Consider the following 21,921-nt stretch of genomic DNA (forward strand, 5'->3'; position numbering starts at 1 on the left):
CATAATGGCATAAAATATATTTGAATAAAATTTTTTTTTAAATTAAAGGAAAAAACAGGCACCTGGGTGGCTCAGTCAGTTAAACGTCCAACTCTTGATTTTGGCTCAGGTTATGATTTCATGGTTCATGAGATAGAGCTCTGTGTTGGGATAGAGGCTGCTTGGGATTCTCTCTCTGCCCCTCTCCTGCTCATGTGCACTCTCTCTCTCTCTCTTAAATAAATAAACATGAAAAAAATTAAAAAAAATTAAAAACTTACTTGAGTTAAAAAATATTCACAGGGGCGCCTTGGTGGTTCAGTCAGTTGAGTGTCCAACTCTTGATTTCAGCTCAGGTCATGATCTCACGGTTTGTGAGTTTAAGTCCCGCATCGGGTTCCGCGCTGACAGTGTGGAGCCTGCTTGGGAGTCTCTTTGACCTGGGAATAAATCTCTCTCTCTCTGCTCCTCTCTGCTCACATGCATGCTCTGTCTCTCAAAATAAATGAATAAACATTTTTAAAAAGTTCAGAAATTATAAGGATTATGTATCACTGCTGCAAAAGTTCAACCTATGTTTAAAGTGAAAATTTCATTTAAAAATCTTAGTGATTAAATAAAGGTATTTATGTTGTTTTTTTCTTTTTCTTTTTTTTTTTTTTACTACTTTTAACCTTATTAACAGTGTCCCTTATTTACTTTTACTGTTATTAATGGCTTGAGTCAATTTTTTCCACTGCAGATCAGGAAGGCCCATTTGTCAATTTCTAGTTATGAATATTTGCATATGCTTTTTGTATGTTTCTTCAAGAGATTGCATTAGAAATTTTTATTCATATGCATATCCATTTGAGATATTTATGCATGGTTAGTAAAAAAGTGAAGGATGTGTCTTTGTAGACTAGAGAAAGATAAGATGCTTATGGAAGAAACAAAGAGAATGATGCATTAGATTGAGCCAGCAGCAATTCATTCATTTTAGCAGTGTGTGAGATATAGCATACCAGGGTGGAAATATAACTTAGGTCTTTGTCATCTCATTGTGCTTTCTGGGTAAAGGTATTTTATAACCAACCTTGACTCCTCTTTAATAATACATTAAGGTCTGCCAGTCACACATTTTTCTGAATTTTCTTTGAATATTTTTATATTTTTGGTTCCCTGTCTACACTGGTTGTAGATTCATTGTGACATCTAAAGTAGTCGTTGGTTCATCGTGAGTAATCAATAAATGTTCATCTAAACATCATCTGGTTACCTGACACAGCTTAAGAGATTTTTATTGTGAGGGTAACAAACTCTTTATGTGGATTATGTCCAAGGAAAAAAGAGGTGAGTCCTTTTACCCTACAGTTTTCCTTTTAAACTGCTGTGGATGTTTAGAATTACAGAATTATAGAATTTGTTAAGTCAATAATGTGACATTTAACCTTAACTTACTCTTTATGTCACATGATAAAACATGTTAATCAAAAATTAGAAACTTAGTATTTTATTCTTGCTTGGCACTTTGTTTTCAACCCAACAGTTTACTTAGCAGATAAATTCTGTTTTCATTCTAGAATTTTTTTGCCCATCAAAAAGCTATTAAGGGAACTAACAACTTTGGGAAAAAATATTTAAATATAAGTACAATCCACATTTCAGAAAAGCTCAAACACTTTTGATATATGAATAAAGAATGAAAGCTTCAAAATTATAAAACCAAAACGATTTATTGGGAAGGAAAATTGTCACCTGTAAAACAATGACAGTTTTTCTGGTCAGTAGTTGGTTCATAAACCTAGTTATAAAATGTAAGTTAGATTTGTATTAAGAGACTATTAGCCAGATATCTTTGTAGAAAATTATAATCTACTAATTATGAATGTAATAGCAACTTTTTGGCATATTTAATTCCTGTTAACCCTCGTCATTGGTCAAGCCTCTTCTTTTTTTTTTTTTTAATTTAAAAAAAAAAAATTTTTTTTTCAACATTTATTTATTTTTGGAACAGAGAGAGACAGAGCATGAACGGGGGAGGGGCAGAGAGAGAGGGAGACACAGAATCGGAAACAGGCTCCAGGCTCTGAGCCATCAGCCCAGAGCCTGACGCGGGGCTCAAACTCACGGGCCGCGAGATCGTGACCTGGCTGAAGTCAAGACGCTTAACCAACTGCGCCACCCAGGCGCCCCACCTCTTCTTTATTCTTGGAAACATTTTATACTAGTCAGTGTCTCCTGGCTAATTTGCCATTAAATTTGGTTTTGAACTGTAATGGTGTTGAAATTTTAGCTTGTCTTTTAGTCAGGATTGAGCCCTATAGTTGGGAGAGAAGAATTATTGTTGAACTAGGATGTTAATTGAACCCTTTATTTTAAACTGACTCCAAGTGTGCAATTTGTCTGGCTTTTTACATTTATATTTCTGTTAAGTTTTATTCCTTGATATTGGTGAGGACTTAGCCTCAGTCAGCATACATTTTGGAGACAGATTGATCTGGGTTTCAGTTTCAGTCCTGTCTTGTAATAGTTGTGTGACCTTTAGTGATATTATCCTTCTGAATCTGTTTGCTCATTGGTAAAATGGTGCTAATAATCTCAACTGTGCAGGATTTCTTTTCTTTTTTTTGAAAGAGCATGTGCTTGTGCACATGTGCATGGGAGGTGTGTGTGGGGAGGGAGAGGAAGAGAGAGAGGCAGAGAGAGAAACAGAGGATATTAAGCAGGCTCCACGCCCAGCTGGAGCCTGACTCAGGGCTAGATCTCATGACTGTGAGATCATGACCTGAGCCGAAATCAAGAGTTGGATGCTTAACTGACTGAGCCACCCAGGCACCCCTCAAGTGTACAGGATTTTTAATGAAAAAAGATACTATTACATGTACTATTAAAGATAATACATGTATTGAAATAGCAGAGGGGCATTTTTGTGTGTGTATCTGCATATAACTTGTGAATATGATGCTGGAGTTCTTCTGGAAATATAATTATATGATAATATCCCAGGAAAATATTGATTCAGAAGATCTTTAGGATATTAAAATATATTACAGGGAAGAACTTCTGGAATGATAGTGTAAAGAGCTTGGAAAACTCTCTACTTAGCAGAACAACAATTTAACTGATGAAAAATTTAAAAAAATCATATAAAGCTTTAGAAGTTGTCCTGAGGGCAAAGGAGAAACTATCATTTAAAAAAATATACTAATCAAATTAAAAACCTTGGTCCTTTATTTTTTTTTAATTTTTTTTTTCAACGTTTATTTATTTTTGGGACAGAGAGAGACAGAGCATGAACGGGGGAGGGTCAGAGAGAGAGGGAGACACAGAATCGGAAACAGGCTCCAGGCTCCGAGCCATCAGCCCAGAGCCCGACGCGGGGCTCGAACTCACAGACCGCGAGATCGTGACCTGGCTGAAGTCGGACGCTTAACCGACTGCGCCACCCAGGCGCCCCTTTTTTTTTTTTTAATTTTTTTTTTTTTTTTAAACCTTGGTCCTTTAAAGAACAGCATCAGAAAAATAAAAAGACGACTCATAAAAAGAGAAAATATTTGCAGATCATGTATCTGGTAAAGTAATTTTATCCAGAATATATAAAGACCTCTTACAATTCAATAATAAAAAAATCCATTTGAAAAATGGACAAAAGATCTGAACAGAGACTTCTCCAAAGAAAACCTATAAGTGGCCAATAAACACGTGAAAAGATGTGCAGTCATCAGAAAAATGCAAATCAAAACCATAATGAGCTGTATTCAAAAAAATTAAAAACGATAATGACAAGTTATTTCACACAAACTTAGATGGCTATAATAAAATAAAAGCAAGTAATAACAGGTTATTAGTGAGGATGTGAAAAAATTGGGAATTCTCATACACTACTGTTGGGAAGTTATAATGATACCCCCCACTTTGTAAAACAGTTTGGAAGTTTTTCAAAGTGTAAAAATTGTAGTTACCATATGACCTTGCAATGGTTCTCTTAGGTATATAGCCAATAGAAATGAAAATATGCACTCACATGTTCATAGCAGCATTTTATATGACAGCCATAAAGCTGAAACAACCCAAATGTCCATCAACTGCTGAGTGGATGAACAAAAGTTGTTACATCCATAGAACGGAATATAATTCAGGCATAAAGAAAAAGCGAGGTACCGATCATCAAATGAAGTTCATATGGATGAGCCTTGAAAACATTAAGCTTAGTGAAAGAAGCCACACATAAAAAGCCACATAGTGTGTGATTCCATTTATATGAAATGCCCAGAGAAGGCAAATCTGTAGAGGTAGGAAGTAGATTAGGGTTGCCTAGGGCTGAAGGGACTAAGGGAAGATAGTAACTGCTGATGGGTATGGGGTTTCTTGCTGGTGTGAAGAAAGTGTTCTAAAATTGATTGTGGTGTTGGTTGTATAACTCAATGAATCTACTAAAAACCGTTGAATTGTATACTTTAAGTGATTTCTTTTTATGGTATGTAAACTATATCTCAAATTATCAAAAAGAAGAAAATCAACGAAATTTCAGTAAGAACAATGAGAACCTGGGGGCATTTGAGTGATGGTTGGTTCCATAACCCCTTTTCCATCATGCTCCCTGTTACAGAAGCTCTACCCTGGGTGGTTGGGCCCTTCCTCTCTCCTTGGCCTTTAGGCTGGGGCTATGCTTTCTTCCTGGGAGAGGCAGATTGCTGGAATGTCTCATCCCTCAGAGCCCTGTGTTGCAGCAATTTTATTCCGGGCAGGGATGAGTGAGAGGACCAGATCACTCTTCCTCCACCCAGACCTCATTTGTAATGCTGACGCTCTATCCCAGTCTTGGCAGGTCAACAAAATTGGGGCAATTGCTCCTGCCCCAGAAGACCAGACGTTGCAATGCCCCAATGGCCACTTACAGAGCAGGATTGTTGTCCTGGAAAAAGTGGGTCTTCACACCCAAATCCAATCAGAGGCACAAGGGTTCTGCCCAGGAGGAAAGGCAGGCTGGCTTACAGGGAAAAGAGCTCTGTACCTCTGCTTGAGGAGACTTATCTTACGTGGAGTAGAGACATGGTTAAGGACATGGTTGACAACAATATAAATCTGGGTGAAGAGAGATTAAGAGGAACCTGGTACCTCTATGATACAATAAAATGACACAGCAGCCAGAAGTTTAAAATAGAGAACTAGAGAAAGAGACAGCCAAGAGGACCCCTCATGGGGTGACAGCTGAGTCGGCAGTTGGGAAGGCCGTGTACGTGTGGTAGGTGGCATCCACTCAAGAGCAATCTGAGCAGGATGTGAGGCAGACCGGAAGCATGCCCCAAGCTACACACAGACACATCAACGCAGAGTGGAAGCCTTGCTGGTGCAGGGGGGCTTAAACACAACCAAAGACTGACTGAACATTAAGACCCAGAGGTGATTGCTAGGAAGCCAGGCTTCAATATAATGTCACAGTCATTCCTGACAAGTCTGTCAGACTGTGTGCATGCCCGAGGACAAGCCCTCCCAGGCATTGACATAAAATGAGGTGTGGTTGAAAGGAGTTTGCTGTGAATAACAAAAGACATCCATTTTACCTTTCTGACCCTGAAGTTATTTCAGGAATTGGGAAGAAAACTAAATAATATAATAAAAGATGGACTTAGGACTGTTCCGAAAGGAAATTACCAGGGTTTTAGGAGCTATGTGTCTGGAACCATGGATAAAGACCAGAATTATATTTCTTACTATAAATCACAATATCACAGTATGCCAAATCAGTGTTTTAAAGATAAATTATCCCAAAGTTTTCAGGTAACGGGACATACATAAGAGGAAATAATGTGACTAAATCCCTGCCATATTGCTTATATCAAACAAACTTTAGATTGATCAAAGAGCCATAAAAAAAGAAGGTGAAAAGGCACTGGAAGAAAAAGGGAATTAATTATTTTATAATCTCGGAGTAAAGAAGGTCTGACACAAAATTTAGAAGTCCCAAAGCAAATTATTGATAAATTTGGTCACTTAAATACAATTTTGTTTCTACGAACATGATTACAAGGTGAGTGACAAATTGGCAATAATGATCTGCAATATGTATGACAAAGGGATCGTTTTTATAATTTAGAAAAGACTAAGGGGCGCCTGGGTGGCTCAATCGGTTGGGCGTCCGACATTGGGCTCAGGTCATGATCTCACAGTTCGCGGATTCAAGCGCCGCTTGGGGCTCTGTGCTGACAGCTTAGAGCCTGGAGCCTGCTTCGGATTCTGTGTCTCCCTCTCTCTGCCCCTCTCCTGCTCATACTCTGTCTCTCTCTTCCTTCAAAAATAAATAAAAACATTAAAAAAAAAAGAAAAGACTATTATAAATCACTATGGTCAATATGGACAATGTAATGTAAAAATGGGCACATGACGTGGAAAGGCGTTCACAGGAAAAGAGGTACAGGTGGCTAGTAAACATGAAAAGATCCTTAATGTTAAAGTTACAGAAATGCACATTAAAATAAGTTGATAATTCCTATCATTGGGAAGATATTGAGAAATAGGCATTTATACTGGACATGGTATTATACAAGGTAGGACTCTTTAGAGAGCAATTTGGTAACAATTGTCTGAAAATAGATGTTCATACCCTTTTACCCAGCAAATCTATTTCTAGCAGTTTATGGAACAGGTATACTTGCATGTTTATGCAAAGATATATGAGTACACATACAAGGATGTATATTGTACTATTATCAGTAATAGCCCAAAATGCAAATAACCTGTAGATTTTAGCAATAGGAGACTAGTTAATTAATGGTACATCTAAACAATAGAGTACTACGAAACTAAAAAAATGTGATGTGGAAAGATGTCAAAGACATAATATGAATGGAAAAGTAAGTTATATAGCAGCATGTATACTATGATCCTATTTGAATTAAAAATTATAGACATGTAATATGTATTTTATATAAAAATGGTTTTTTAACTATTACTTTTGATATTCAGTATTGTCTAGGTGGTGGCAATACACTGGTGAAGACAAAACCCCTCCCATATCTCCTTTCACGGGGCTTAAATAGTATGAAATAGAGGCTAATAAAAGACCGATTCAAATAAATACAGAATCATAATTGTGATAATTGCTGAGAAGAATCTTATAGAGGGAATTGATGTAGTCAGGGGGGTGAAGAGAAGGATAACTTTTCTGAAAAAGTGATAATTGAACTGACATCTAAAGAAAGTATTATTAGTTTTACGTATTCTAAGGATACAATTTTGCCATGTATGATCTGTTCTCCCATTTCTTCTGTAAATGTAGGCACTCTTGCACTAGTGTTTCCACCTCATCAGCTTCTACAGATGCTTAAGTTTCTCATTTATTAAAAAAAACAAAACTCTTCTCCGGCTTCGTTCTTCCTTCCAACTACTTCCCTTTATTTCTCCTTCCCTTCTTACCGGGAAAGGGGTATCTAAACTTCCTGTTTCCGCTGACTTAGCTCTCAGGAAAAAAACCAAAATTCAGGCTTACTGCTTCTTCAACCTATTCCAGTCTGAATTATAACAGATTTCATCAAGGTCACCAGTGACCTCTATGCCGATTGAACACTATTTGGTCTCCATTTTGTTTGAATGTTCTGTGACATTAGACATAACTGACATCTCTGTCTTGGAAATGTTCTCGGTTTTCATGACACTATACTTTTCTGTTTTTCTTTCTCTTTTTTCAATCGTCTTTGCTGGTTTTTTTCTTTTCTAACTATTAACTTCTGTAGTTCCTTAAGGCCTTGTCCTAGGTTCTCTTCCTGTCTAATTCTCTCTAGATAAGCCCCAGGGAATATCTGTATGTGATTTCCAAACCTATTCCTGACTTCTCTTCTGAGCATTATACCATTATGTCCAGCTGCCTCCCGTATCTTTCTATTTTATTTGTTCTTTGTTAATTCAAATATATTTATTTAAAGCCTGCTATTTGTCAGGTGTTGTGCTGGTAGTAGGAATGTCTTAAAAGCTATTTCCAATGAAATGTGATCGAAACCAAATTCATTTGTACTCACTGCCAAAAACAAACAAGGAAGTAAATAAACAAAAACAGCCCAAATAAGACCTTCTTTACCTTCATTGTTCTCACTGTACTACTGAAATCTGCCAGATCTTCGAGCCTGAAACTTGAGATCACTCTTGACTCCTCCTTCTATCTGAGCATTTACCCAAGGTCATCAATCCAATCCAATCCAATCCAGTCACATCTAATCCAGTTTAATCTGATGAAGTCTAACCCAGTGCAGTGTCCCAAGGCCTGGTCATTCCATCTCCTAAGTATGTTGCCCCCCACTGTTCCTTTTCATGACCAAGACCCTCGCCTATGCTACCATTTCCTCTTGTGTAGACTGCTGCAGTTCCTTCTCTGTGGTCATACTGTATTCACTTTTGACCACCATCTGGCCATTTGCCACACGACTGCAATCTCGATCTCGTAACGTGTTTCCTAATCCTCTTTGTCTCAGTTTTCTTATCTGTAAAATTGGGATAATAATAGCCCTTACCTCTTGGGTTGCTGTAGGGATAAAAAGAATTATTAAGTATAAAATAGTGCCAGGCACTAAGGCCTCAGTAAATTGTTATCGAGACCTTACACAGGGTTACATTCAGCCAAGTAAAAGGTATGATTAAGACAGAAAGAGGTTTATTAATAAGAGATTTGAATGGAGTAATTATTAGCTTGTTTATACTTAACAGTGCCATATATGTTCACACAAATCTATAGCTCTTATAATATGTGACCTTATTATGTGTAATTGTTTTCTTAATTAAAAGGCTAAGAAGCACCAGGCCTTTCTAGTAGAGACATGTGAAAATAACGTGAAAGAATTGGAATCGATCTTGGACAGCTTTACTGTGTCGGGCCAGTGGACATCAGGTTAGTTGAAGGTATAAAATGACAGTTGCATCTGTCAATGTTCCAAAGTCACTACATTTTGGGAATTCTGCAGATGCCTCTTCCAGTCCCTTATCTCAACATGTTTCGATTTGATGACATGATAAGAGCAGTTCTCACAGCGGTCAGTTGGCCTAGCTGGCTGAGAAAGGGTGACGGAATGTGGACCTGCTGCTGCCCTCCCAGAACTTGATTTACAAGTGTTGGGGTCTGTATGATTGGACAGACAAGGGCTCACTTGCTGTGTTCTGAATCCAACTGAGAAAAAAGTCCTTACAGTATACCTGCGAGGGGAACAGATGTTTCCATCAAACTGAGCCAAATTCTGAGGCAACCTTCAACAACTTAAAGGTCATGCATTCAAAAGGTTATGTAGGACACAGCCTGTAACATAGTGCATATGCTAAGCTGGTTTTCGCCTTTGCTTCCCGCTACCCTACTACACATACTCTGCAGATAAGAGCGCTTAGAAAAAATGTTTGGGTTTTAGTATTAGCGTAGCTATTAAGATAAAGAAGGATAAAAATTGTATAGTAGGTAGGCATAGTTTGGGAACTAGCAGAAGCGTTAGCTGGCTAATGAATGCTGTTCACAATTTCCACGTCCTTAATTTTTTTGTGTCTTTGCCATTATGTGTGTAATAGTAGCTTTGACTTAAATACTTTTACTTTTCTACCTCAGTTTCCTTTTGCCCTACTGTCAGCCTCAAGTTATTTAGTTGCTTTCTGACTTGTGTTTTTCAAAAGGCATGTAAAATTAAATTCACTCCACTTTAAAACTGAACTCCTGGACTCAAGTTATTTGAAGGAATCGAATAGATATTTGGCAAATGAGTTCTTCAGGAACATGTAAGTTCAGGATATTTGTTGTGCTTGAAAAAGCAGAGGGATATGATCGGGCCCATTTGTACCTTATAGATCTGCAGACTTGTGCTGGTGAACTGTTAGAAATTTAGTGTGTTTTGCTATTATCTGGTGGGTTTTTTATTTTTGTCTGCTTTTTTCCTTTATACTGTTTTAGCCATGATTAAGAAATTAACAGATAACTTTTTTTTTTTAACTTTTCCCCAAAACAGTAGTGTTTCATGGTTTGCTACTGTGGAAAAATCAAGGTGTATAAAAGTGGCATAAAAATACAGATATCCTTGGGGTGTCTGGGTGGCTTAGTTGGTTGACCGTCCGACTTCGGCCCAGGTCGTGATCTTGTGGTTCTTGAGTTTGGGCCCTGTGCTGTCAGCATGGAGCTCAGTTCAGATCCTCTGTCCCCTCCTCTCTCTGCCCCTCCCCTGCTTGTGCTCTCCCTCTCTCAAAAATAAATAAACATTAAACAAATAGATATCCAGTGTTCAGTTATATTTGCTAAAGCTGTGGAGGATACAATTTTCTTTTGCAGTAGTACTGAGATGTATCATTGCTTAGTGGTATTAGGAGCTTTAAAAATTGTTATCATGGTATATCTGATACTTCTATGTTACTTTAAATATTCCTTCAGAGTTGAATTAAAAAAACTAAAAATATTGAGGTCATATCTCCTTTCAATTTTAACATGAAATAGTTGATAACAAAGCAACTCATAAGCTTTTGCTAAGCCTATAGGAAAAGACTATTAAAGTTTTTTTTTTTTCTTTTCATCTTTCAGTAACCATCCTTTTTAAACTCCTAGTTTCCCATATAAATGCACACTGTATATATTATAGATAAAGCATTTCCGGAAAAGGGACTGTATGGTGATTAGTGATGTTTGTCTTGCCGTAGAGTGGGTTTTGTTTCTGTGTGGTGCTGGCTCTTTTACTCTTTTACCCACCAAGAACCACTTTTTCTTTGATCTGTGGATATTTATGGAAACATGGACAGGTTCAGAGAACTAATAAGATAGGATAGGGCGGCAAGAACAAGTAAGAATGGGAAAGCAACCCCAGGCCTAAGCCTGAAGGGTCCGGTGGAGGACACATTGTCACAATACAAGCCACACCGTGGAGGAGGGCCTGCCCGACAAGAGCTGTGGCTGCTAAAAACTGAAGCCACTGCCAGGAATGCACCAGAGCAGAGGAAACAGAGGAAACAAACACCAGGCCATTCTTTTCTTTCCTTTTTTTTTCTTTCTTCCTCCATCCTCTTACCCTCCTCCTGGTGCACTCACTGTCCAAATCCAACCAGAAGTCCGAGGGCAGAGGAGCCCAGATCATGCAGTCTGTAGAGGTCAGCCTTTACAAGGCAAAGCATTGCTTGTTAAAATAATTTACCAAAACCTGTCATTTCTGAAAATATCTTGGTTAGATTCTCTTCTGATGAACTCTTCCGAGCGTGCCATCTTTTTTCACGCTGACGCCCTGGCTACGTTTACCTGCTTAGGACTCGATTTCCCTCTGGCCCTCGGCTTCCACAAAACAGCCCTGTAAAACTGTGAAGTACTCCCTGAACCAGGATAAGGTTGGGGTTTTGTTACTTCCCCAAGAGAGATGTAAATAATAAACTTTATTGCTTGATATTTTGTGGAAGAACCCGGACAATTAAGATCGTCTGCTATGTCAGGCCTGGCTTCGCCTACACAAAGTTGAACAAATATTTTGTTCCTTGCAAATAAAATAACATAAAAACTTATCTAGGCTAACATCCTGTGTGCATGTGTGATGTAAACATGTATATATCTCACAGTGTATATGTGTTTGAAAAAAAAAGTCTATTTTAAACAGAGACATGTTGTTACTCTGTGATGACAGCTCAGCCTTAGAATTTGTTACAAAGTTAATTCAGCTACCTCCAGAAGGGTTTTCAAGAGAGATGGACTCTTCTCCAGTATGGCAAGTAGGGAAGAATGCTTTACTTCCTTTTTTACCTCTTTGTAGCTTTCAGTTCAATATAGACTCAGTATCTACACTCCCCAGTCCAGGAAGAGCAATCTATGGAAGGAATTTAGATGCTTACAAAATTGTTTGTTTTGACTTGCATTTTAAAATGGAAATAGCCAGATTTCATTCTTTCTCGTTGCCAAGTAGTGCTCCATTGTATATATAAACCACATCTTCTTTATCCATTTGTCAGTTGATGGATATTTAGGCTCTTTCCATAATTTGGCTATTGTTGAAAGTGCTCCTATAAACATTGGGGTACAAGTGCCCCTATACATCAGCATTTCTGTATCCCTTGGGTAAATTCCTAGCAGTGCTATTGCTGGGTCATAGGGTACATCTATTTTTAATTTTTTGAGGAACCTTCACACTGTTTTCCAGAGAGGCTGTACCAACCTGGATTGAACTGGAGGGTATTATGCTAAGTGAAATAAATCAGGCCGAGAAAGAGATACCATATGTTTTCACTCATATGTGGATCCTGAGAAACTTAACAGAAGTCCATGGGGGAGGGGAAGGGGAAAAAAAAGTTACAGAGAGGGAAGGAGGCAAACCATAAGAGACTCTTAAAAGCTGAGAACAAACTGAGGGTTGATGGGGGGTGGGGGAGAGGGGAAAGTGGGTGATGGACATTGAGGAGGGCACCTGCTGGGATGAGCACTGGGTGTTATATGGAAACCAATTTCACAATAAATTATATTCAATATAAAAAAAACACAAAATAAAAAAAAATAAAATGGAGTGAATGAAAATTACTTTTTTGGATTAATTTTAGTCCGGAGTTGACAGAAGCTGCCAGGTGTTGTATTCCCCGTCTTCTTCAGCTTCTGGGGACTTCTACATTAAGAAATGTTTCTGAAGCAAGAGTAACCCGTCAGCTTATCTTCAGGTAGAGGATGAAGCAAAGTTGCAGCTGGTCCAAGACATTCAGGAATTCATTTACTTAGAGGATTTGACGTGATTTTCTCACCGTTGATCAGTGTGACAGTTCACACTTTGTTTCCTAATGCCTCCGACACAGCCCCCTCCAGCTAACCCGTCTCTGCTTCTCCCTGACTCTCCCTTCAGTCTGTTTTCTCTAAAGCCACCAGAATGATCATTTGAAAACCTAAGTCAGAGCCTGCCATTCCTTTGCCTTAAACCTTATTGGGCTCTGCATTTCACGAAGCATGGAAGCCAAAGTGCCAGCAAGGGCTTTCAAGACCCTACATGGTCTGCCCCTATTCTTGATCACTCCTTTGACCTCCCCTGCACCTTTCTCTGTTTGGGCCACGTTGGCCTCCTGCTGTTTCTCGAGGCCACCAAACATGCTCTTGCCCTGGGGGCCTTTGTGCAGGCCGTTCTTTCCACCTGGAAAGTTCTTCACACAGATGTGTCTGCATAGCTTTCTCTCTTGTCTATTTTATTTTATTTATTTCACATTCTTTTAAATGCGAGTGAGAGTTTGTATTTTTTTAAGAAAGCTCTACCCCCAATGTAGGGCTCAAACTTAGGACTTCAAGATCAAGAGTTGCATGCTGAGGTCTCACCCTATGAAGGCTACCCTCTGCTCACCCCCATGTCACTTGTCTCCCTACCTCTCCCTTTTCTGCTCTACGTTTTTTCTTCCCTGAAGCCCTTATGGCTGTCCAACATTTCTAACACACTACATGGTGCACTTATTTTATCTGTATTAGAATTCTCCATAGAAACAGAACCAATATATATAGGATATATATACTTCTTCAGTATGGCAAGTAGGGAAGAATGCTTTACTTCCTTTTTTACCTCTTTGTAAAGGTATATATATATATATATATCTATATATATATATATATATGATATATATATCATATATAGGAATGGCTCATGTGGTTATGAAGGCTGGGAAATGCCATGACCTGTGTGTCATCTGCAAACTGAAGAACCAGGAAAGCCATTGGTATAATTCAGTCTGAATCCAAAGGCCTGAGAACCTAGGGGCTCGTGGAGTCTGAAGGAGGAGATGGACGTCCCAACTCTAGAAGAGAGAATTTGCCCTTCTTCTGCCATTTTGTCTGTAGTGGGGTGTAGGGAGGCAATAGATTGGATGATGCCTGCCCACATTGGTGAGGGCATATCTTTACTCAGTCTACTGATTCAGATGCTAATGTCTTTCGGAAACATCTTCACAGACACACACAGAAACGTTTTGCCAGCTCTACGTGCATCCCTTAGCCCAGTCTAGTTGACACATAAAATTAATCACTACAGTGTCCAAGCTCCATGAGGGCAAAGATCTTTGTCTCTTTTATTTGCTAATGTACTTTAAGCAGTAGAACATTCCTTGGCACAAAGCAGTTGCTCAGCAAATATTTGTTGAATATTAATGAATATAAGTGTGAATGAATTAGTATCCGGTTGAATGTCTATTTTGCATTTCAGTTTTTAAGGTTATAAAGGTAGTCATGGAGTCTCTTTCCTAATTATAAGGGTCTTTTGGGTAGCAGTCCATAAGGAGTAACCAGGAAGATTGACCTTAAGTGGAAAAGATGTACAATCTAAAATCGGCCATAGAAATGTCACCTTGATTGCCTACTTTTATTAGGCAAGATTGTTTTCATTTGCTTGAACAGGGATATTTATTTCCTATGTCTACTTTCAACCAAAACTGAAGTACTATAGCTGTTCATATCTCCTTTCTTTTCTGGTGAAAATTCTTACAGCAGGGTGTGTATGGGGAGATATCCTTTCCCACTTTGAACCTATGCAGTCTCCCTGCCTCAAGTGTTTCTTCTAATACAGTTTCACCTCTGCCTGAGGATGTTAATAAACACATAGAATGTACTTTTTCCTTGGTTAGGTACGTGAAAAAAAAAAAAAACTTTTCTTGTGGCTCAGTCTTGGATCCTCCTCAGGGTGCTTGATTTTTGTGTTGACTGAAATAGAACCCTCTGACCTTCATCAACCTTTCCTTCCTTGAGGAAATCGTTTGTAATACTCTAGAGGTGTTCTTTTTCTTTCTACTGGAGAGGACCCTGGGAAATAATGGTAACAGAGTTAGATGCCTTTAGGCATATATACATCACCCAGGGATTGGGCAGTCTCAGGGACTGCTCTTAGGATAATCAGGGCAACAGATTTGACTTTTCCTCTTCTCTCTCCTGCTTTACTTCTTTAGTAAAGGACTATTGCCTAGATCTGGTATCTTCCTGAGAATTTTAATTGTCCTTGTGAACCCCATGGATAGTACTTTTTAACTGGATATTCATGGATCAATGAGAAGCTGAGGATGCCTATCAGAGCAGCACATAGGTCTCCTTAGTGTCATCTGCCAAATTCTTCTCACTTACTTCTCTCGCGTCCCAATCCACAGGTGTACAGACCAAAATTGGCCTACTTCATCATGCTCATAGTTTCCATTTGTAAAATCAAAGGGAGTGACTTTAATAAGAGTGCTCTAATGGGATCATTAATTAATCACACTGTTATGAAGGCTAAGAAATCCAAGATCTGCAGTGGGTAAGCTGGAGACTCAGGAGAACTGAGGGTGTGGTTCCAGTCTAAGTTTGAGTCAAAGGGAAGGAGAAGACCAGTGTCTCAACGTGAAGACAGACAGGCAGAGAGACAGAATTCCTTCTTATTGGGCCTTTTATTCTATTCAGACCTTCAGTGAAGATTGGATGAGGCCAGCCCACTCTCGGGAGGGCAATTTGCTTTCTCAGTCTACTGATTCAGATGTCAATCTCATCCAGAAACATCCTTATAGACACACCCAGAAATACTGTTTCACTGAATATCTGTGTCCCAGGCAAGTTTATGCATAAAATTAACCATCATATCCCCTTCCCCCTTACTCTTAGCCTGTGGTAACCACTATTCTACTTTCTGTTTCTGTGCATTTGACTACTTTAGACTCCTCATATGGTGGAATCATGTAGTATTAGTCTTTTTGTGAATGGCTTATTTCACCTAGCACAACGATCTCAAGTTTCATCCATGTTATAGCATGTGACAGGAATCCTTCCTTTCTGAGGCTGAATAATATTTACATTTTGTTTGTCCATTCATCCATTGATGGACCTTTGGGTTGTTTCCACCTTTTTTTTTTTTAATGTTTATATTTGAGAGAGAGAGAGAGAGAGAGAGAGAGAGAGAGAGAGAGAGACAGAGTATGAGTGGAGGAGGGGTAGAGAGAAAGGGAGACACAGAATCTGAAGCAGACTCCAGGCTCTGAGCTGTCAGCACAGAGCCCGATGTGGGGCTCGAACCCATGAACCGTGAGACCATGACCCGAGCTGAAGTCTGGCACTTAACCGACTGAGTCACCCAGGCGCCCTGGCTTGCTTCCACCTTTTGGCTATTGGAAATACTCCTCCTATAAATGTGGAAACACCTCTTCAAGACCTTGCTTTCAATTATTTTTTTACAATTAATTTATTTTGAGAGAGAGAGAGAAAGCAAGGGAGGGAAGAGAGAGGGGGAGAGAGAATGCAAGCAGGCTCCACACTGTCAGTGCCCTGCCTGACATGGGGCTCAATCCAACGAACTATGAGATCATGACCTCAGTCAAAATCAAGAGTCTCATGCTTAACCAACTGAGCCAACCAGGTGCCCCTCAATTCTTTCAGATATATATGCAGAAGTGAGATTACTGGTCTATTAACTTTAAAAAAATATTTATTTATTTTATTATTCTTTTTGAAGTTTATTTATTTATTTATTTTGAGAGAGAGAGAGAGAGAGAGAGAGAGCAGGCAGATAAGGAAGGGGCAGAGAGAGAGGGAGAGAGAGAGAGAATCCCAAGCAGACTCCACACTGTCAGTGCAGAGCCTGATGTGGGACTTGTACTCACGAACTATGAGATCATGACCTGAGCCGAAGTCGGATGCTTATCCAACTGAGCCACCCCGGTGCTCCTAAAAAAATATTTTATTTTACAATAATTTCTACACCAAACACAGGGCTTGAACTCATAACCCCAAGATCAAGAGTTGTGTGCTCCACCAACTGAGTCAGCTAGGTGCCCCTGGTGTATTAACTTTTATCACAGAACATTAGTGTACTAAGACATGCCTTGTGGGATGTCCTGTTATTTTAGATTGCTCTAGTTTGCTTTAGACATACTACAAAATTTCCCCTGATAATCAAGGCCAATTATCCTGTATAGAAGAACCTTCTTTGCTCTTTGGTTTCCTGGTTTGGGGAGGCCAGAAATGATTAGGTGATATTCCCGGCTTGCATTTTAATGGAATGTTGGTATGTCTCATGCTGAAGCATTTCTTCTTCAAAAATCAAGACTTAGACCAAAAAAAAAAAATCTACAGTTTCTGGGATGGGAAAAGCATCACTAGTGAATCATTAGGTGTAATAGTGAGATGAGCCAGTCCCATTTCCAACATTTGATTCCAGGAACCATGAATCCTGGCTAGGGCAAAAACATACCACAAATTGATTGCTGACTCACAGCACAGTTTATATCCTGACAATATTATCCTTGTTCTTCAAAATGTTGCCATCCAGCCACTGTAATGACTCTTCAAAAGGCAATTCAACTATGCTGTATGCCAGCTACTTCAGAGTGATGGGAAACATAGTAAGACCAGTGAATTCTATAAAGATGAGCCATTTTCCATATTAATTTGCTGTAAATTGAGTTCCCTAGTTAGAAGCAGTGCTGTGTGGAGTCTGTAATTGTAAGGTGTCTTGTAAAATCACAGATGGTGGTTTCAGCAGAAATTTTATGGTCAGGGAAGGCAACTCTATACCCAGAGTTAGTGTCTACCTTAGTAAGACTAAAACATTCCATCATTCCATGATGGAAGTGACTTAGTAAAATCAACTTGCCACCAGGTGGCTGGCTGGTCTCCTAATGATGGTGTCATTTCATGGGTTCACTGTTTGTCTTTGCTCTTGATAGATTTAGCATACAACAGGGGCTGTATTCCTATCAGTCTTGGTGAATGGAAGTTCATGTTGCTGAGCCCATGTATTGTCTCCATCCTTGCTGCCATGACCCTTTTGTTGTAAGGAAAACAAAGGTGGTAAGGACAGAGGAGGCTGGGAAAAGATGCTGGCTGACATCCACAGAATGCCTCATTTTGTCCTCCTGATTATTAAGATCTTTTTCTACTGGCTGCTCTCGGCACAGTGCCCATTCGGAGAGGTATACCCACGTGCTCCTGCCCAGATCACCTTGGTACCAATTTTCCGGTTGTGTTCTTTCTGAAGCCCTGACCATTTTAGTCAAATAGTTAGCTACTATCCACAAATTGGTGTATATTTGCACTTTTGGTCATTCCAGGCAAAATAATAGTCAGGTCCATAACTTGTTTTTGACTACTGGGAGGATTTCACTTCATTGCTATCTTTCAGGGCCACCCTTGAGGGGGGTTGTAGTGCCACAACTGTCTACTTTTAATTAGTGCCAGCATATCATACAGTACTGTCTATATACTGAGCCCATTTTTTTTCTCCCATTAGTCAATGGGTCATAGGAAATTTTTCATGGATTCAGGGTGTGGGTAAGAGAGGAAGCAATATAACAAGAATAGGGCCCACTGGAATCTGGACTATTTGCTCATGTAACTTACTTGTGCCTTCACACTGTATAGACCACTTTCATCTGATGATAGAGTGCTGTTGTGTGTGCCAAAATTTATGGATCGTGGATCAGACAATAATGATTTTATGATAGGCAATTCAGGTCACTTGGTAAATTGGTGGCCATGGATGTATTATCTGCTGAGGACTAGTAGCAAGTTTGATTTTTTAAAAATGTTTATTTATTTTGAGAAAATGAGAGAGAGAGGAGAGAGAGAATCCCAAGTAAGCTCCATGTTCAGCACAGAGCCTGGATGCCAGGCTTGATGCAGGTCTCAATCTCATGACTGTGAGATCATGACCTGAGCTGATATCAAGAGTTGGACACTTAACTGACTGAGCCCCCCAGGCGCCCCCTATAGCTTGGTTTTCGAGAAGAGAATAGTTATCTGTAGAAGATGACTTGCTTTGTTGCAACTCCCTGAAAGTTTACACTAAGATTCTGTAAGGACCTGCTTGAGCTTGAGCAGTCAGAATGCCATCATCAACTTGGTAGGGAGCTAAGTAGAACATGAGAGTCTTCTGGAATGAAAAGTTGATCAAAGTTCCTATAGACTGGATTGCGCCGGAGTTAATATAGCTCTGAGGTAAAGCTGTGAGGGTGTATTGCTAGCCCTGACAGCCGAAAGAAACTGTTCAGGTAGTTTTTTTTTTTCTAAAAGGTTGGAAGAAATAGCTTCATTCCAGTTGCCAGGAAATGTATTGACCTGCTCCAGCAATGAAACTGCATCTTTCACTGCAGCTGCACTTAGAATCACATGTGACTATGCTTACAGTAATATGCTGACATTCCCTAAGATTCATCTGTTTTCTGCACTAAGCCAGATAAGTTGAATGCTCATGTGGTTGAAGTCACCACCCCTGTATCTTTTAAGTCCTTAACAGAGGCACTAATCTCTGCAATCTCTCCAGAAAGGTGGCATTACTTTTGATTTACTATTTTGGTAGGTAAAAGTTCTAGTGACTTCCACTAGCTTTTTTTCTGTTTGGTTTTCCTCTGTAAATCCTTTAATGCTTGAGTCAGGTAACCAATATGGATATGGTGTCAGTTTCTGCATTTGTCTTTTCTTCGTTATGGATTCCAAACTAGGGAAATAAGCTGGGTTCAAGTACCTACTGTGCCCAATGGCGAAAGATCTGAGCCAAAATTCATCAGTCTCTTGACCTCTGTAAGCTCCTACCCTAACTAGTGAACCATAATAGCATGTTAGTTCTTCAGGAATTAGTGTTAGTTCAGATCCAGTGTCTAGTTATCCCAGTGAATAACTCCCCTTCTCTAGTGCATAGTCACCTTGGCAAATGGTTGCATGTTTCTTTGAGGAAGGCTAGGAAGAAGATTTACAGTATGACCTTCTGGCAGTATGTTGGGGTTTCCAAACGGGACCCTACCTCTTTATTCAAGGGACACCTGGTCTATGAACTAGCCCAAGTCTGATAATTGACTGAGAGCAAAGACTCTTTTCTGAGTTGATTTAAGTCCTACCTCTGGTAATCAGACTTAGAACTTTTATTCTTATACAAATCAGATAACATTTTATTTTATTAAATAATTTTTTTTTTAGTTTATTTATTTTTTGGAGAGAGAGGGAGAGAGAGAGCAAGCAAGCATGGGAGGGGTAGGGAGGGAGAGAGAATCCCAAGCAGGCCCCCCACTGTCATTGCAGAGCCTGATGCGGGGCTCGAGCTCACGAATGGTGAGATCATGACCTGAGCCAAAATCAAGAGTTGGATGCTTAGCCAACTGAGCCACCCAGGCACCCCCCCCCCCCAAATCATATAACATTTAAGTAGAGTATGTATTTTACTCCTATGAACACCATGATCAGTTAGCCAACACCTGTGATCTCTGTGGGTAAAACCATTTTGTTTACTACTTTGATTCCATTATGGTAAACATGTCCATTTTGTTTCTGGAAGTTAAGTGCTACCACCTGGTCTTTGTCACTCCAGATACCATTGTCTTCATTGATTTCAGGGACCCAGCCTGATGGCTGTTATCTATGGCCTTTCAGCTGCACAGAGCTTATCAAGCCATATAGAGCTAGCTCATGAAAGATTCTGGGACTCCCCTCACCAATGCATTTCTCAAACATTGGTAAAGGAAGGTTTTTTTGTTTTGTTTTTTTTTTTTACTTTCCCTGGAGACATAGTTAGGGGTGGGTGAGCAAGACTTACATTATAAATATTCTCTGTATGTTAAAAGAGTTATAAGCCATTTTCCTTAAGAACTCCAGAATGGGTACCTGTGTTTACAAGATAAGGAAGAAGTTTGTTTATGATCTCAGTGAATAAAGCAAATTGATATACAGAATGTAGTCTCAGTTTGAAAAGCATATCTGCCAACAAAATGTTTATATCTAATGCTTTTAGAGTGAAAAAGGAATTTTCTTGATCATCAATGTATTAAATGTTTAGACTTTCTTAGGTGAAGGTAAAACCCATTTGTATGTTATTGTCTGTGTTTTACTATGTGATTAAAAATCCACATTAAATAACAGGGTTTTCTTTTTCCCCCTATTCTAAGGATGAACATGACTGTTCATGTTCTACATGTATTTATACATATATACATATACACACATATATGTAGTCTAAAAAAATCTCAGTCTTTTGTCTTCTATTGTCTCTCTGTTATTTCTTTATTATTATTATTTTTTAAATGCTTACTTAGTTTTGAGAGAGAGAGACAGAGTTTGAGCATGGAAGGGCAGGGAGAGAAGGAGACACAGAGTCCAAAGCAGGCTCCAGGCCCTGAGCTGTTAGCACAGAGCCCAACATGGGACTCGAACTCACGAACTGTGAGATCATGACCTGAGCCCAAGTCAACGCTTAACTGACTGAGCTGCCCAGGCACCCCATGTCTCTCCATTATTTGTTAATAATTCTCCCCTTTTGGAGTCTTGCAGGAGACTGAGGTAGATAAGAGAATGAATGTCTGAGAAAGTTGAAGAGATAGACTCAATTTAATGTTTCTACTGTGGAATTACAGGGTACCGAAGTAATAACACTAGCTTCAAAAGCAGTGGTTTATTTGGGTCATGTAGAAATACTTAGTTTTTGAGCTTGTCTAAAAGAAAATATTTATTTATTTATTATTATTATTATTATTATTTTTATTTTTATTTTAGAGAGAGAGAGTGTGAGGGGAAGAGGGACAGAGAGAGAGAGAGAGAGAGAGAGAGAGAGAGAGAGAGACAGAGTCCCAAGCAGGTCCCACACTTGGCGTGGAGCTTGACATGGGGCTCGATCCCATGACCCTGGGATCACGACCTGAACCAAAATCACCAGGTGGACACTCAACTGACTGAACCACCCAGGCATTTGAAAGAAAACATTTAAATAGAGAGGTTGTAGCCATTTTTTTCTATCTTCTCTCTGCTATGGGCTATTCATTAAAAAAAAAAAAAAAGATTTGCCTTTATGTAATAATTTTAGGTAAGTCTATACCTAAGAAACATAGAAATTGGGTGCTATATATTAGGCTAGCAGTTTCTAATCTACTATGAGATAATGAAAGAAATATATGCCCTTGACAAGAGATTGATTAGTCCCAAACAAGATGGAAAATTTATTCTTCCCTGAGAACCTTCTCTGATAAGAAGCACAGCCAGTTGAGGTTGGCCTTTTCAGCCAGATAATTATGCCACAACCCTAG

General features: G+C 39.2%; 1 protein-coding gene across 1 annotated transcript in view; it reads left to right on the top strand.

Annotated features, from left to right (window-relative positions):
* CCDC171 (coiled-coil domain containing 171) overlaps nucleotides 1-21,921 on the top strand; it is a 315,466-nt gene that overhangs the window by 94,918 nt on the left and 198,627 nt on the right. The window contains 1 exon segment of the mRNA XM_043566993.1: nucleotides 8,737-8,839. Within this exon segment, the coding sequence (XP_043422928.1) occupies nucleotides 8,737-8,839 (103 nt within the window).

This window comes from Prionailurus bengalensis, chromosome D4 (genome assembly GCF_016509475.1).
Source record: "Prionailurus bengalensis isolate Pbe53 chromosome D4, Fcat_Pben_1.1_paternal_pri, whole genome shotgun sequence".
Classification (NCBI taxonomy): domain Eukaryota; kingdom Metazoa; phylum Chordata; class Mammalia; order Carnivora; family Felidae; genus Prionailurus; species Prionailurus bengalensis.